The 18,564-nt window shown below is 41.2% G+C and overlaps 1 protein-coding gene across 2 annotated transcripts in view; it reads right to left on the bottom strand.

Annotated features, from left to right (window-relative positions):
* Nucleotides 1–493: 493 nt before the first annotated feature.
* The window catches only part of KLF12 (KLF transcription factor 12), a 224,714-nt gene continuing 206,643 nt past the window's right edge, over nt 494–18,564 (bottom strand). For both annotated transcript variants that reach the window (XM_063392220.1, XM_063392219.1), the window contains 2 exons: nt 17,193–17,350; nt 494–1,565 (listed from right to left, as the gene is read on the bottom strand). In XM_063392220.1, the coding sequence (XP_063248290.1) occupies nt 1,384–1,565; nt 17,193–17,350 (340 nt within the window). In that variant the 3' untranslated portion in view covers nt 494–1,383. The remainder of the gene's footprint in view (nt 1,566–17,192; nt 17,351–18,564) is intronic.

An 18,564-nucleotide genomic window follows, 5' to 3' on the forward strand; every position in this document is an offset into this window, starting at 1 on the left:
AAACTTGTTATTCCCTAACTCCCAGGGAGAAATCTAATGTCTTGCAGAAATATTTCTCTGTCCTACTTACAGTTCACCCACTACCTCCTCAACAATCAATTCTTTCCTTTATCTTTCCAGCCTTCCAGACACAAGTATTATGGTAAAGGAAATAAAAGTACGTAATTGTGGCATCTAGCAGGTCAGTGAAACCAGCAAAAAGATTAACTTAAATGTTTAAATCCTACATGCTGCTTCCACATACCCCCCACTTCTATTGGTGTGGAGTAAATTATTGTCTCAAGAGCCATTTTGTTCATTATTGCTTTTTCTCTGCAAGGGATGCAGCCATTTCTTCTCTGTTTTGTTCTGATGATACATTCAATTCCATATCATGAATGGCTATACCACTAACCTTGATACCAGCACGTACAAGATCTGACTATTTCCTTGGGTTGAAATAATGGTTGTGGGGAAGAGGATACCTGCATGAAAGAAAATGGCATATTGAGAATAGGGTAGTTGTTTTCAGGTGGGGTCTTTCTATACAAATCAGAAAATGGATCTAAATAAGTCCATGGTAAGATACAGATACTTAATATGGTATTTCAGCAGATATGCTGCTGCCCTTTGCTTACTTCACAGACTTCAACAACAACAACGAAAGAAAAGAAGGAAAAAAAAGATGAAAGAAAAAGGTTAAATGGCTGGTGTCCTCTAGGGCATAATGACAAAATGTGTATGATATTAAAATGCCACCATCATTATTGCAGAAGTCTGATCAAGCAACCCTCCAGCTCTGGCAGCGGGACCTCTCCAGCAGAATCTTCTTGCCTATTCACACGCAGCTTGTCTGTAGCACAGCTCTGGTGCAGTGCTGACACCAGCCAGATGGTATTGAAAACAAGGGGAAAAGATGGCATAACACAGATCTAGCGGTCTTGCTCTCATCATCACCATTATCATCATCATCATCATCATCATCATCATCATCATCATCATCAGTCCTATCAGTATCTATCCTCCAGTCAGCAGTGATTTTTCAGGAACAAAATGTCTGGCAGCTGAGAAAACATACAAGCTATAAACATTTTTTGTCAAAGGATGCAGCATGTAAAATAATGCCCGTTCCTGTAGCATCTCGGCTGCTATTTCCCAGGTGATTGTGATGACACTTTCAGGGGGTAGCCATGCTGAGGGGCAGACAGGGTTAACTTCAGATGGCGAGGAGAAGAGTGGCACTTCTTTTCCTGCTTTTTGTAAATTTCTGTTATTACTTTCTGTTACAGACATCAGGGAAAGCCCTGCCTGTTAACACTGTAGAGGGGGATTCAGCCCTGCTGAATTCACTGCGGGTAGTTAAGAGACCCAGCTCTTAAACTCAGCTGGAACAGGTAGCGTTTCTCAAACCAGCATGTGCCTGCGGCGGTGGAGCGCCAAGTGATCCGAGCGGGAGAAGCTGCGGTCACAGTCTGCACACTTGAATGGCTTCACTCCCGTGTGCTTGCGGTAATGCCTCGTCAGTTCATCGGATCGAGCAAACTTCCAGGTGCAGCCTTCCCAGGTACACTTGTAGGGTTTTTCTCCTGGGAGAAACAAAAGAAAGAGGGGAGGGGGAAAAACAGGTTGTGACTTTCCCCTTGTTGCTATTAATCCCCACAATCCCCTCTGCACGCTTCCCATGAACATGCACTGCCTAGGGGTTGCTTTAGGCCAAATTACACTATTATGAGGTACTGGATCTGCTGAATATAAGAAAAAGAGCCTTGCGATTTATCATTCCTGTGGCATTCACATGACTAAGAAAATCAACAGGATTAAGGCAATAATACAGATCCTACCTTGCAGGGATGATGTGAGGATTAACATCAGGACAGAGGGCTGTGTAATTATTCTCATGATTACCATACAAGTTTGCGGCCCTCATCTTGCCAGGCTACACTTTCTCCCCAAATGACCACATTACCTGGTATTTTTTCAATTTACCACAGGCTGACACAGACTTCCCATTATTCTACAATATTCATGAAGGTTTCTGGTTATTTGTGTAAACAGCACTCCGAGACATTTCTTAGTTAAGCTGGTAAAAATCAACTACAATTTCCTAATGAAACTTAAAAATTCAATCTGCAAAACCTCCTCTTTATTTACTGCACTTACTTTCAGTAAAATTATTTTTGCAGAAGATATTACTAGGAATGGTGTGCAACTTTAAAACGTACTTAGCCATGGGACTTGCACAATACTGTTCATAAATACCCATTTACTTTAGTGAGCTCAGACTTGGGCTAACGTAGATTTTTGGAAAATCCCACCATCTTGCTTTACATTTAAGGGTAAGAACAATGTTGTATCATCTCAGAGTAGAAGATTAATACAGCCACACTGGATTTTGTACTTGCATAAAGCAAACTGTTTAAAATCCCATTTTTGGTGTGTTTTTAGGCTATACTTTGTGACTTCTATCACTCACCTTCAGTGTCTACAGAAATGCTCTTGGCAGTTACCTTGACCCAACAGTTCAGCATAAACCAAAACTGAGGAAAGGAAACTGTGTGAGGTCTGTATTTATCTTCCTTTTGTGTCTCTGAAATTTTACTTCCCCTTCTGAAACCAGCTAATCACAACCTGGACAACAAAAGAGCATCTCTGCGACAACTGTTCCCTTTGCTAGGCACAATCATTCTTCAGTTATTCATTATCTCATATGAATCATGAGCAGCTTGCAAGAAACTACTTCAATTACATGAACCAGTGATGCAACACTTGCTTTTTTGTAGGCAGAACCTCCCTCCTTGCGTCTTTTCAAAAGTCAATAAATGCTTTGCAGAGAGCCCTTGGTTTCAAAAGAAAATTCCCAAGTAAGAGTATCATCACAAAGTTCAAACAGCCCTGAAAAATCCAGCTGAAATGGCCTCTGTAAGGAAATTGAGTGCTGTACAGACATCAGCATGACATGTCAGCGAGGTTGTCAGCAACATTTGAGCTCCTTGGGTTGGTACCTTCTGTGCACCATCTGGGCTGTGCTACAGTTTTGATGTCAGATGGGGGTGGGAAACAGTTGCTGCAAGGAGAACCAGCGATCAGGGCTCTGACCACAACCTGTACTTACACCAGCAGCAACTCAGCCTAGATAGTTTTGTACTCCCCAACCAAGCACAGAGCACCAAATAGTGCTCATTGCCAGCGGGTGGCCACAGTGTTGGGCATCTCAAATCCAGCAGCTGCTGTGAGCTGGACAGGCAGGCACAAGCTACATGGCAGATGGTGGGATGCACACTCTTGCCAGTGACACAGTGCTACAAAATGTGCTCAAATTCGTCACCAAACTGTCTTACATAGATATTCTTGCCACAAACAGTTGGTGCAGAGCACTGTACAAATATAGCAGTACCCCCATCCAACTTGGCAGGTTGATTCCAACGCTCTTGTCACACCACACCAACGTTTTTCAAGCGCAGCGCTTGTCCTGCCCATTCCTCAATACACATTTGAACCCCTGTTCGCCACATACCACCACAGTTGGCCTCTTTGACCACAGACACTTTCAGACAACAGATTCTTCTTAGGCTCTGCATTCTTACTTAAAAACATCTGAAATTTTAAACATCTTCAGGGATGGAGACTCACCTACCTCACTGGACAACCAGGTGAGGACTTTTTTTCCTAACACACAATCTAAACCTATCTTGGTGCAGCCTTGGTGTAACTTGAGGCCATTTCCTTTTGTCCTATCGCTTATTATCTGGGAGATCGACCTCCACCTTGTAACAACTTCCTCTCAGGTTTTTGTAGAAAGCAAAAAGCTTCTGCCCGACCTTCTCTGTTTCCAGCCTGAGGAACATCCCTTCTCTTAGCTGTTCTTTGCAAGACTTGTGCCCACAACCTTCACCAGCTTCACTGTCCTTCTCTAGACACACTCCAGCAGCTCAATGTCTTTCTTCTAGTGAGAAGGACAAAATTCAACGCAGGGTTCAAGGTGTGGCCTCACCAGTGCCAAGTGCAGGGGCACAAACACTGCTCTGGTCCTGCTGGCCACACTTGTGCTGATACAGGCCAGGATGCCATTGGCCTTCTTGACCACCTGGGCCCTGCTGCCTCATGTTCACCAGCTACTGGTAAGCACCCCTAGATCTTTTTCTGCTGGGCAGCTTTCCAGCCTCTCTTTCCCCACCCTGTAGCATTGCATAGGGTTGTTGTGACCCAAGTGCAGGATCCAGCACTTGATCTTGTTCAGTCTCAGACAACTGGCCTCGGCCCATGAATCCAGCCTGTCCAGGTCCCTCTGTAGAGCTTTCCTACCCTCTAGCAGATCAACACTCCCCAACTTGGTGTCATCTGCAAACTTACTATGGGTGCACTTGATCCCCTTGTCTAGATCACTAATAACAATACTGAAGATATCCATGAAATCCTTCCCCTTGGTACACAGAATTCTAGATCTTCCTTTCCTCAGCATAAAACAGAACCCAATGCAGAAAGGGATGATTTGCATAGAAATACCAGAAACAGTTTGTTTAGTTCATCCATTAAAACAGTATTGTTTCAGGTAAGAAATGAAAGTCAGCTGATGGACGGATGTGAGTGCAGATCACGCAGCTGGAGTTCCCAAGTGTCGCTTCCAGCGTCCCTCCTCAGTGAGCCCTGCCTACCCAGCCCTCACAGAGCTATGCGAAAGAGACAGGACTGACGACATTCCTTCCAAGGTATTTACTCCACCAAAGGAGAATCACTCTTACAAGTTCAACCTAAGAGGACCTCTCTTTGTTTTAAATTAAATTTATACATTTAGTGTAAGAAAGAAAAAACCTGACAAAGTAGCATTATTGTGAAGACATTCACTCATATGCACTGTAAAGACAACTGTGAAAGACATGATTGTTCATTAAGCTTAATCAACATTTTACACAAGTCTTATTTTTGGGGAAGGAATAGTACTACTACTTTTCTCTTAAATAGCTACATTATTTGTGCATGCTCGAGTGCTAGAAAAAATTTTCCTTCATATACTAACTCTTAACCTTTTGTTTGGTGTCATCCCAGACATGAAGAAGACTGAGTCCGTCAAAACCAGAAGACCCAGGAGTTCAAATGATAGAGAGAGGACCAGCAGGAGCAGAACTGCTACAAGCTGAGAAGCTGGTGTCAGCTACCCCATACCAGCATTGCCTGATGAGAGATTGAGCACTCATGGCTGAAATCCTCAGTGCAACCAACAGAGGGGAGATGGCCTCAGCAGGGCAACCCAGAGAGCAGTGTGTGAGGAGGTGGAAAATACTGGAAGAACTTAACTGCATCTATCTATCTATCTATCTATCTATCTATCTATCTATCTATCTATCTATCTATCTATCTATCTATCTGCATTTCAAGATTGGATTGCAGTGGAGTTGAAGTCAAACACTCAACCATTCTGACTCAGACACTTCTGTCTCTTTGAGAGCCCTTGAGTTTAAGTGTTTAAGAAACTCTTGGGGTTAAAATATGGGCACATGGATTCCTCATGCACCCAGACACTCAAATTCTCGTTCAGCTTTAAGGAGCAAATGAAGGCTGTGTGAGTTTTGCCTGGGGTGGTGGAAACACAGGAATGAAGAAGTCAAAACGGTAGACAGTTTTGGGAAATTGGAAGCAAGAAGAGCTGCAGAAAGAAACTAAAAACATGTGGCAATTTGGAGAAGGAGAAAAGGAAAACCGGAAGAAGATAAAATCCTGTTAGTTCAATATTCTGAATCTGTGAAGATTTAAAGAACCTATCAATTTAAAATAGATGCCTGAAGCTGTGAATATTTGTTGACCCTCGACTTCTGCACGTCTTAGAGAGCTCTATTGTTTTGTCCTGAAACCTGACAAAAATATATATCCCAAAACACAGAGCAATTCCAATACTATTCTGCAGCTTTGTCCTGCAATACATGGATAGTGAACTGTACACCACAACAGCCATTTACATAGATCAAGCAGGACCCTGGAGCATGAAAAAGTATTTCTAAACAGTTCTCTGTAGAAAATTAGTATTTTCTATTATTTGGTGGAGTTAATTACAAAGTTTTGAAGAGATGAGTCAATGCTCTAAATGGGAATAGTCATTTTTCAATCTTCTATTAACACAACATCTATTTCTAAGAACCCTCCAAAACCATGCCTTTTGTAGTCCAGATGCGACAAACCAAATTAGTTTAATTACTTTTACCATAGTAATTTTCCTAACCTACCAATTCTCCTCTCACTTAGGCTCTTAAAAACATGGTTACGACTGCTGCTCATTAAATCCTCCAAAATTCCTCAAATATTGAATTAATAATGCTGAATAATAACCACTCTTCAGCCATTTCCAAATTTTCCACCCTTCACACAGCCTAACATCTGTCTTCCCATAGCTTTATTCATGTACCCTGACATCTGGAAGACCATTCACCCAGGGAAATAAATCTCTCAAACTTTTACTGTATAGCCTGTTGACATTCACGTACTCCTTATTTAAAAAACTCTGTGTAGGTACCAGCACAAGATATGCCATGTAACAGATGAAGGGACCAGGGTCCTGTGCTGTGCAGAATTTCCCACGTGGGATGTTCCTCAGCAGTTATCCTCTGCCTATCAACTAGCTGGTATCTGTATTTGATGCCAGACCAGATGTTTCAAAGACAGACACCACAAAACCACCATGTAAATAGTTAGAGTTATTCTGCCAGTAGGGAAACTGTTCTGGAACTGCAGGAAAACAGAGCTGAGCTTATATTAATTCCTTAGACGAGGAACCTTATTTACTGCAATTGCAGATGCCCCATGCACACTTGCAGTTCGTTTAATTTGTGTGTTATTTAAGTTTCATTTATCCAGCAGTTTAGCAGGCTCTTGGCAACCATGAGGTAACACTGTCTACTTCCAGGACAGAAAATATCCCAGTGCTCAAGCTGTAAACAGTTCTCTTCCTCTGGCATGAACTCCCCTCTCTTTCTGGTATTACAGATAAGTGCCATGGCCCTTCTTATTTATGTCCTCCTCAGACATCCCTATCTATCCATTTTTTCTGCACATGGAATTGTCACCATGACTCTTGAGTTACTACGTCACTTCGCTGCAGCTGCTCCCTACAGTGGCACGCAGAATTTTGAAACTAAAATTGCTAACACTTTTATTCCAAATAAGAGACAAGAAGGAAATAAACATAGGGGACTGCTCAGGGGTAAAGGTTTAGCAATCTGGTCAGGTTTTTTCTGTGTTTAAGCTTTCCTCACCCTGTGAAAGACACAGTTAGAAAGCACATGAAAACAAAACCTGATGTATAAATTTGTGTAGTAATTCCAGACAGGGAGGATGGGGGCATGGAGGAGATGACAATGCTTAGCCCATTCACAAAATAGAATGGGTTTTCGTGAAATTTGCACAGTTTAATAGGTGGAATATGCCCAGTTCTGATACATACATCTTTATGCCCCAGGTTTCTACTGGGGCATATTTTCCATTATTTTGGAGATGTATTCCTCACATAAAAACAGGGAGGTCACAAGGATTTAGCCCAAAACAAATTGGAAGAAAATAAATAAGCCAGCAAACATGCCTCTGCCTATGTCTGATATGCTACATTTTCTAGTCAAAGTGAACAGATCTGCAGTTTTGCAGGGTTGAGGACATCTCCTGGTTACCCCTGGTTTGGTTTCTGCTACAGGATGTTATGCAATATATGTAATGTGTAGTATTTATGTCAGCTGCTTTCAGCTCCCATGTAAACACCAGAATTGTTCTGAGCATATGGGACAGTCCTACTGCACCCATACTGACAGGACTCTAGGAGAAGAAATCATATATTGAAAACCACAAATGATAGCTAATTAGATTTTGCCTTTCTACTAAAAATAAGGAATTTCAGGCAGAAAAGAATCTTTTAACAGCAAAAACACTATCTGATAATGAACATCCTCAGGCACTCCCAGAAGAATAGGGGAGCTTAGCTTTCAGACATGGGGGAAAGGAAAAAATGACAGTTCTTACATTTTATGTGATATTTTTATTAGTATAATTTTTTAATGAAAAAATAGAGCACTTATCAAGCACTTTACAACTTTAAAGTGTCTTACAAAGCTTTTTTGAAAATGTAATCCCTCATAAAAGTCTCCTTTCACAGTAGTACTGTGTAACAAATATCAAGTTCATTCTGCAGGTAGGAAAACTGAACCAGAGAGCATCAGCCTTCCCAAAACTGCTGAGAGTGAACAGCAAGGCTATGACTTACATATCAGGAACACCTTAATTTCTGTAATGAAAGTTCTAGATCTTGGCTTAAACCCTTTAAAACTTTGACATATTTTCAATCATTTTGATGCAAAAATCTAATTCAATTATTTACGTAATGCAGTTACTAGTTCACTCTCTATCTTTTGGTGAACATAGGCAATTTGACTTTTATGTTTCAGTATTGTCAAAATATGCAAATAAAATCTTTCCGGGAAGAGATTAGTTTCGTATAAGTTGAGCAAGTCTGGCAAAACAATTTCTACGAGCAGAACAGGAACATACTGTGCTGCCTGGGACACGTCTTGAAGTTCAGGTTTTTATTTCTTGTTCTCAGTCTGACTTAGGCAAAGCACAGGGACATGGTTTCTTCATGTGGAAACTGGGAACAAAACAATTTCTTCAGTTCAAATATATAGTTACAACCTCCACTCCACAGAAGAAGAGACAGAACTTCATTACACTTTGGTAGCCCTTGAACTCATTATTTACAAACTCCACTTGTGATAATTCAGGTGGGAGTCCTCACAACAAAACACATGACCACGTTTTCATTTCACTGCACTGATGAGCTCTGGTCCTGTTTGCCATCCTGGCCCTTCTTCTCACTCCCTCTCCAAGACCAGTACTAGGCTGGCAACCCTACTTCTCTCCTTCTACTACTATTGTCCCACATGCCACTCTAGGTATAGAGCTGCCCCAGGCTGACGCAATTTAAATACAAAAAAGCCTTTGGGACTAAAATCACAAAATTCAATTTGCTGTAATTTAAGAAGGTAAACCCATTGTATCAGTCTCTGCTCTGCTCTGTAATCACATGCATAGAAAAGAAACAAAGAGGGGGAATCCAAGCAAATTCCATATTTTCTCTTTCTGGGGCTTCTGCAGAGACTTTGCCCCAGAATGGGCCCTACCAAGTACTGTGTGACTGACATATGAATGAATTAATGCTCGGGGACAAGGATTAGTTACGTACATTGCCAAGGGTGCTGCTGATGCAGTAGGATAAATTTTGACTCCTGTAAAAATAGAAAAAGTAAAACATTTGGAAATGCAAAAAGCTTCTTCCTGTGCACCTGAATCCAGGAGCCAGATGAAGTCCCAACAGCTTATGAAAAATATCATTTTATTAACCTTCCTGAAATTTGTTTCCTGTGGGTATATATAAGTTTTTAAGTATATGTTAACTGCATATACATATACACTTAACACATACAGATATATCTGTAGTGGAAGATGACATGAAGTTTTTTTCTTCACAACAGCCACAGCAAATATATGAGACTGCTGAATTTTCAGTGCTTTGGGAAAAGACTGAGGTTTTGCTTCTTAGAGCAGCCTTCACTCACTAAAGTATTTGGGAAAGGTGATGCAACAGATCCATACTTCCATCAGCAGCCAAGTGTATTGAGGGTGCCAGCAAACCTGCACATTTACTCTCCTTAACTGGGGTGCTGTAGGCTTGGGCTTCAGTCTGGCCTTCCCCAAATAAAACACCTTTTCTTCACTGTGGTCTACAACTGCAAGGGAGACACCAAACAAGTCCCACTTCCCTACCCATCTGTCTTCAATGCTGGTCCTGTCACTCCTCCTGGCATTGCTCCACCATGTTCATCAAGAGACATACTCATGTTTCTCAGTGTGAAACTTCGACCTTCCTTTTGTTTTCTGAAAAAAACCCCCTCAAACCAACAATGAAAACCTGCCAAAGAAATAATAATTTAAAAAAACAAAAAAACCACCCCAAACCAAACAAAAAAACCCCACAAAAACAAAAAACAAAACAAAACCAAAAAAACCAAACAAAAAAAACCCAAAAAACCAACAAAACAAAACAAAATAAGACAAAAAAAAAAAAAAAAAACACCAAAATAACAAAAAAAAAAAAAAAAAAAAAAACAAAAAAAAAAAAACAAAAAACAACTAAAAGGCTCCAAGGGATGAGTTTTGTCTCACGCAGTTTTGCACAACTTATTATTTCATGCTTGCACTGTGCTCAAGTCAGGCTCAAGCAGACCATGGGCACTGGTGTGCTGAGCTGCGTACAGAAACAGAGCATTAGAAAAACCCACCTCCCATTTAGGTGAGTTGGAAATGAAATTAAACTTCCTAAAAGAAGATATACCAAATTTTATCACAATAAAAAGTAGATTAAATAAATATAATACTAAAGAAAAATATTAAGTGACAAAAATATGCATGACAAGGGACAAGAGGAAAGCTCATTACTGTGATCAAAATACCACTATTTCATATCCTACATGGAGAAAACACTGGAGTGCAGAAAATAACTCTTCATTCTACACAGGTTTCATCAGATCTTTTTACTTTCCCATGAAACAAGTTTTTGTAGAATTTACCCACGTTTATAACTGCTTATTTGCAAAAATGTGAAAAATGGAAACACTAATTTTCAGGATCTAGCTCTTGTTTGCTTTTATGCATGAAAAAAAAAAAAGAAGGCAGGAAAGAAGAAAACCTGAATAAAACATTTTTTAAAGGTTTTATGATGCTTACATGCAGTTTTGAGCACACTGCACTCTCAAAGACTCTGTTTCCAACTGAAGGTTGCCCTAACAAGGACAGGATGGGCACAACCAACTTCAGACACACCTCCCAAAAGACATGGGGTATCATCAGCAACAAATTGTTGTTCCCTCTGCTGGGGACTGAGTTGGCTGCAAGAGCTGGAAACCGTGTACTGTGTTTTTATTCCTCCAGGTCTGGGTGCAACATCTGGGAAAGTGTTTTGGAAGTAGTGGGAGTAAAGACATTTTTCTTGCCTTCATGGCACTTCAGGGCTACAAATGGTAGACCACAATCACGCCAGAGACCTTAGATGAACTGCAGTTCTTTGGAGGTAGAGAATTAAGTACTAAATGGTTGGCTTAGAGAAAATCTTATTCTGCATAATGAAATTATCATTATTCCCTCGTGCCACACACAGACAAAACACATATGCACCCCATATTTACAAAGTCAAGGGGCACTGTTGAAAATATTTTTCATAACCTTGAGACTGAAAGTAATCACAGACACAATTAGACTTGCTTTCCCATCAAAGTGCCTTGGAATAACCACACGGGCACTCTTCCATATCGGCACGGCATCAGACCTACAATGCAGAGGAATGACTCCCTGTGTGTAAGGTGAATTCAGAGCTTGCAAAATGTGCCAGGAATGAAATCATTTAACTTTCCACAGAGCAGCTATTGGAAGGGAACTGGATGTACAAGCTCCTTCTGGTATGGACACCTGCCTGTAACTAGCTGCACTCAGACAACTGTCTCACCATGCCCAGAGGTTCTCCCTTCTACATCACCTTCCTAGGCTGTGATGGCTGTGGTGAGCCTGCCCTTACAACTCTGGTACATACTGCACCAGCAGACCAGATCTGCTTTTAAATATATTTCTGTCCTAAAATGTGAAGCCTGCTGCCTCAATGGGAGTAGGTTGAGGTTTCATTTATTAAATAATCTGTTTATCTTCTAAAGAGACACTGCACGAAGAAAGAGCAGAAAGGCTAAAAAGGAAAACTTCTGTGAAATATACTCATTTTCACATTGGAAAGCTCTACTGTTTATTGAAACTGGCAATAAATTTCAAACACTAAAAGAAAGTATTTCTTAAAAAATAAAAGCATCACCCAACACAAATAGAACCTCCTATTTTGCTTAAAGCAAATTAATTTTTAAATTGACTTTGTTTATTTAAATTCCCAGTTTCTGAAACAGAATAGGAACCTGCTGCTGGGGGTTTTTTCACCTGACAGATTTTCAGGGTTCAGGAAGAGCTCAGGGACAAGAACATAGGACATGAGAAAGAAGAGCTGGGGTTTTGAAGAGTGAGTCTGGCAGGTGGAGGTGTTAGAGACCAAAAATCTACACAGTTCAAGTAAAATCCAGACAGATTATTTAAAAAATGTTTCCTCTTCCCAATATTTGTCTGAAGAAGGGATTACAAATCTGTAAATATCTCTCTGGAACTTATAGTTAGCAAAAGGCATTAAACAGACCTTAAAGAAAACAACAGGAATGAATGGAGTTTTAAAACCTACAGAACAAAAATAGCTTTTTTGGTGCCTCTGACTTTTTAAGTCCACTCTGAAAGCGCTCAAAGGAAAATGTGAACAAAGACTAATGACAGGGGCCCTTTCATATTAAAATAATATATGGAGCAACAGTGAGTGAGAGGAATGCAATGTTTGAAAAAGCACAGACTAAATAAAACACCCATGTACTCACTAGTCCTCTCTCTTCCAGGGTGGTGTCTCAACCCAGCTACAAAGAACATCTTGGGGACGGAATGCTGTCATTTTCTCAGGTACAAATCTGTACTTCTGAGATGTTTACTGTCTCCACGTAGAACTGCTGAAGACCCCTTGACACTGACAAATAGGCTTCCTTACGTCTGTGGCAAAGGTATTTGCTCTCATCTCTCAGGAATGATATAGGCGTTGATCAAGGACAAAGCACGAAACACTAAAAAATTTACTTGGCCTGGGGGCTATATTCAGCCTGGCTCCATAAGAACGTGACAGAGCAGCCCCCCTACTGCAGCAGCAGCATTGAGAAGGCTGATTCAGACCCAGTTCCAGCGGGGGCTCACGGATCAAGAGCAGCAGTTGCAGTATCTGAGTACCACAAAAGTGCTCTGGGTACAGACCCTGGCCTCCTCCACTCCTCCGAGGCAGGAGCAAAGCCATGTCTGTGGATATATGGTGCCTACACCCATAGATTAAATCCATTCCCACCTCATGCCACCTGGAAAGTCCCGGGCTTTTGCAGCTGTTGACCCCAGAAAGCTGCACTGTCATATTCTTCCAGAAATTTGTAACTAACAACTTGAAATAAGGTTGCACAGAAATACAGAATGCTGATTACCACTACAGGAAATGAAAATCCTGTGCAGGAGAGAGACAGGGAACAAATCTCTTGTGTTTCAGACACTATAAAATTATGTCCTGCATAACCTCAAAGCAGACATCTTCCTTCTTTGTTGACTTCTTCAGGATGCTTCACGCAATGTTTTAAACTCCTTAGGCTTCTCCATATGGTAAGGGGGTAGCTATGATGAACCAGAACTAGAATTAACCATGAACAACTCCAGATGTATAGATGTTCATACACTGGAAAGAACCAGTATTAGTCTGCAGGACTCAGCTGTCCTATTGGAAGTGTCAATGGCAACTTTTGTACTGCCTAGAAGGACTGAAATAGCCAGATCATACAGATCATAAAATAGCATTCTGACTTGTTTCCCTCTCCATCTTCAAAGTAAAAGCAGCAAAGTGAAGAAGGTGAGTCCCACCAGGGCTGCACAGCTGCAGACCCCTTGGAAACAGCAGTTACCACTCTCCCCATTCCTGGGCCAACACCAGCACTTGTGCCAAGTGCAACACAGATGTACACAAACGGGAAATGCAACCCATGGCTGCTGGTTTTCCCACTTCTAAAGATTAGTCCTTTGTGGAGTCACACATTAGTAATTTTCTTTAAGTTCACTGAAGCAGAAACTAACTCAACGCAAATCCAGTGAGCCAATTTCTCACAGTTTCTCCTTGCAGAAGAAGTTGATAAACCTGAGCTGTGAGATTGCCCGCGAGCCCCAAAGGCTCTCCATCACACCTGATACCTCCTGATAGCTTTATTTGATGATTTAGCAAAACAACGACAAGAAGCTGATACTAGAAAGAGACATTTAATACCAGTGCGTGTGATTTATGCAATGCTCTATCAGTCAGAGGTTTCACTTGCAGATTTCCGAGCAAGAGACAATCCACAATTCAAGCCCGCCCCCCAGTGGACTCCATGCCCACACCAGCATACCAAGTTCTGAGGATACTGGTGGCAAATACTGAGGAGCTAGATGACAGCATATTTAAAACACCTAGGAGTTACCCCAGGAGAATGAAATTAAACTGTTACCATCTATAATATTCTGTTTCCATTCTTCATTAGGATGAAAAGAAGTACACCTCCCAGCCAACAAATCTGTCCATCCTGTCATAATACCACATTGTTTTTCCTCCTGTGTCTAAATTACTGTGAAAGTTTCAGTGGCTATGCACAGAAAATAATGCAGGCTGGAAAAGATCTTTAAGATCATTGAGTAAATGAGAAAAAAAAAGTTCTCAAACACATACTGCTTAGGTAAACGACTGTCAGCAAGATCAGCCTGACTAAAAAAAATAAGGTACAGATTATGCAATGCTGAGTTTCTGTGATCTTTTCTCGGAAAGTTTCCGACTGAAACTTGCTCACTCTTGCATGCATAGCTGTCATACTTCATTTATACTTATCCAAAACTGCACTAATTACTGTGGGTCATATGTGAATAATTAACTTATTTTGCCTGAAGCAAAAGTAAAGGCCAAGATAAAAAACGCAAGATGAGATTAGTACATGGAGTACGCTCATGGCCAATGCTACATATAAGTCCGAATACACCGACTTCTTATCAAGACCTCTGAAGTGTCCCATAAAACACATTTAACAGCTTGACACAGGTTTTCCCACTGGATTCCCTGGCTAAATCCAGCACTGACCATTTTTCTAGGCTACACTTCTTTCATCATGCCTACTGCAATGTCAATATAAAGCAATTATCAGCTGACTATTTAATGAAGGCTTTTGATTCAATGTTATTTTTCTTTTTCCCTGAAGTAATAAACCAACTTCCAGCATGACTACAAAACAGTTCAGGCAGTTGTATTTTGGCGTGGGAATTCATTTCAGCCAACTCACAGCCTGGCAAGTATCTGGGCTTCCTCTGTACTCAGTGCAAGAGAAGCACCTTTGCAAGCCAATCCCCGGGTATACCTGAAGAGGGAATAACATGCCCCAGAGGTGCCAATCCCTCTTCTCTGACTACCCAGAGATGCCAGACAGATAGCACAGCCTTGACACCCAGCTGCCAGGGAACCACGGCTGGGGATATGGATCTTACGATTACATCAGGTAGACAAGTTCCTTTTGTGCTGGTGGAGAGCTACATATGCTTAAACTGGGATTTATCTACATCCTCTCAAGCCTTCAGTGCCTACTTCTGAGCACCCTAAGTGCACAGGTCTGAGATTTAGCAGTGTTGACTATATAACACTGATTTGGGCACATTACCTGCAAGCACTGGTCTGCCCCATGAGATCACTGAAGAATTACAGATGTCCAACAAATGTATTTCTCAGTTTTAAAATCTCACAGTAGAAAAGAGTCTCTTCTGTTTCTGGGCTGACTTGGGTGTGACACTTCTGAGGTTGTCCACATCTAGTTTGGTAACTCACACAATGATTGCTTATACTCCTGGGCTGGTTGCCAGTCTGGCAGGATAGAGAAGAGTGACCTCCCTTTGGTGTAAGCAGATAAATGTTATTTTTGTTTCAAACCAAACACTCTATGGCTCTTCTCTGCCAGGCTCTCTGTCTTTGAATCTGTTACAGACATGTAATGCTCAAAGGGCGATCCAGGCAAGAAAAGAAAACACAGAAATCCAGGCAGGGAGAAAGAAAGGGACAGAGTAGGGTTAGACCAGGATAAAACAGGAAAAACAAGAATGACAGGAAAAGGTGACAGGGTAAGGGTATCTAAAAGATATTAGAAGACTAGGGATGAAAGATCACATTTAAGATGGGAAAGGGGAGAGAAGAAGAAATGAGGAAAATTGTCCTGAAAGGAAATCTAACGGAATTTTCAGATCACCAGAACATTTCTGTTGTTTAAGGAAGGGACTTGAACAGCTTGTAGAAATTATTTAAATAGGGGACATTAGGATGAAAGCTTGTTCAGAACTCCTCTCGACAGAAGTCCCACCAGCCAAAGGACATACTGGAAAGAGTGACGGAGATGCGGCTTTAATTGAAATGGAGAAGCCTTCATGTAATTTTCTAATTACTAATTTTAGTATGAGATACTAAAATAATATCTCATACTCTTTAGAGTACACCAGACCACAGAAAGTGCCAGCAGATTCTCAGCAAAGAACAACACTGTCCTACATGCTGGATAAACACAATCTTTCCTTCAGGGAGTTACAGGAATGCTGAAGTCCATTAAGAACAGAGAGATCAATAAACTTAATTTAAGCAAATCAGCATCAGAGTAAGGAATAGCACTGAGGCTCAGAGTGTTCTGTCCACTGCCTTTCTAGTCATCCAACCAATCCCCTTTTAGACTTGCTCTTGATAACTTCAAATTGCCACTTCTGAGTTTATCCACAATAAAATTACAACTATTACACATCACTGCCTCAGCTATCCTTAAACGCCTGTTGTACAGACTAGTAACAGGCCATAAAGTTAATAAGGACATCAGGTACTGACTGAGTGTTAAGTATGGTCACCCCTGAATGCGACTCAGCTCCTCTAGGCACCTCTCTTGCATCTCTGCTGTAGGAATCTAGTGCAACCAATTCTCATACAGTCATGACTTCCCACTCCAGTATGGGGTGGGTGCCTCTGAAAGCCTCCAGAAAGACACACTGACGACTTGAGTTTGCCCTTGAACTGAACTGAAGGATTTCAGGAGCTCCTGGCTTCCAAAGGCTACATCTGTAAAAGCAAGTAGTTTCAAAAGAAACAAGTCTGTAGAGCAAAAAAATATGCAGCTGAAGATTCATGACCACACTGTATGCTCTTGAGGGTTTTCTCTGGACTTGCTCTGGTTGGTCCCAAGGAATGACCACCCTTTGTTGGAGCACAGCAAGTATGTCCCTAGAGGCCACTTTTCTGTTGAGTTTCATCTGAGAAGAGTCTGGCTAGTGCTGACACCAGTCTTGTGCTGCCAAGAGTGGAAGACAGGGAAGCTCCATTCAGAAGCCCACTTCTGATCTGCACCAGAATGGCAGTGCACTCACAGACATCTCTGTTATTCAGGTACAGGCCTTTGGCTCTTACTGTAGGATGACAAGCTCATTATGCTCTAAATTGGACAGAAAGGCACCTGCTTGTCTTAACCACAGTGCACAGTGGCAGCAAATCTTACCTGTGTGCGTTCTCCGGTGAGCCTTCAGGTGGGAGCTTTTTGTGTATACTTTGTTGCACCCCTCAAAGTCACACCGATGGATGCGCCGCTTCCTGGAGTCTGGAGACTCAGACCTCCTCTGACGCCTTGTGCTCTCAATACTGAACGGCGAAATTGAACTGAAAAACAGAACAGAAGCAACAAAATAAAGCAAGAGCGTGGTGTATATCCCATGTCCCAAAAAACCATCAGTAACAGAAGTGACTGCCAGAAGGGATATAAACAAGGAATTAGTGCTTATTTCCATTTCTACATTTTGACGCAATTAGTGCTTGAACTAGAGCATTTTTCGCAGTATGAAATAACTGAAGTTTTGTTTTAGAAGTGTTTATTGCCCAAAAAACCCACCCTGATCCTTGAAATACTGCTCCAATAATGAAACAGCCTGACTTTATCTGAGCTCTATTTCTATCTGACATGTGTCCAGGTACAAGCTCACTGAACTGTTTTCTAAACAAGTTTATATATAGCCTCCATAACTTCTCTTTGACAAGTTTAAATAGATAAAAAGCCTGAAACCTTTTATAAAAAAATGTTTCCAGTACTCAGATCTGAACTATGGATCCTCACATAATGCCAAACACCAGTTGTTTGCTTGAATACACACTGCTAACAGATCCAGATCAGACTGCAGCAGCAATTTCTCCATTTTCTCATTTAACAATTCTCAATCTATCATGTGCAAGCCAATGAAATTTATTTTCTTTCAGACCACTGATAAATGAAGTTTATTGGAACAAGGCCAGAGAACAATCCTCACAGAAACACATAAATGCTTATTAAAGATACTCCATTTACAGCAATGTCCTATGGCCTATCAGTTACCCAAATTTTAAGCAATTAAAATACAACATTGAAGTAATGTTGCAGGAGTTTCTAAGCACAGTGTGTGCTGGACCTAATACTTGAAGAAAGCCTTGCTATAGCAATGCATTTGGCTTGGTTAGATAAATTATTATCAAGTTGGAAGGCCAAGATTCAAACCCTCATTGACTGCCAGTAATTACACTACTCAGCCATAAATCATTATTAACTGATCATCCTATCAACCTCACTACAATTATATTGCACAGCAATCACAGTCACCCACAGCTACACTACCCTGTTTAGTTAAATACTGGAACAATTTTGTCCTTCACCAGGTTTCTGGGGCTTCCCAGGTTTATTGACATTCAAGGTAAATGGGCTACAGATTCATCAGCCTGCTCTTTTAGACTCTCAAGATCAATCTGAACGAAGAGCATGAATGAACCTTTGGGCTACTAAGGTTCTAAGTACCCCTTTGGGGTACTAAGACAGGCATTTGAAAGGAGCACTGATGCTGATGCATCTG

This window comes from Prinia subflava, chromosome 3 (genome assembly GCF_021018805.1).
Source record: "Prinia subflava isolate CZ2003 ecotype Zambia chromosome 3, Cam_Psub_1.2, whole genome shotgun sequence".
Lineage (NCBI taxonomy): Eukaryota > Metazoa > Chordata > Aves > Passeriformes > Cisticolidae > Prinia > Prinia subflava.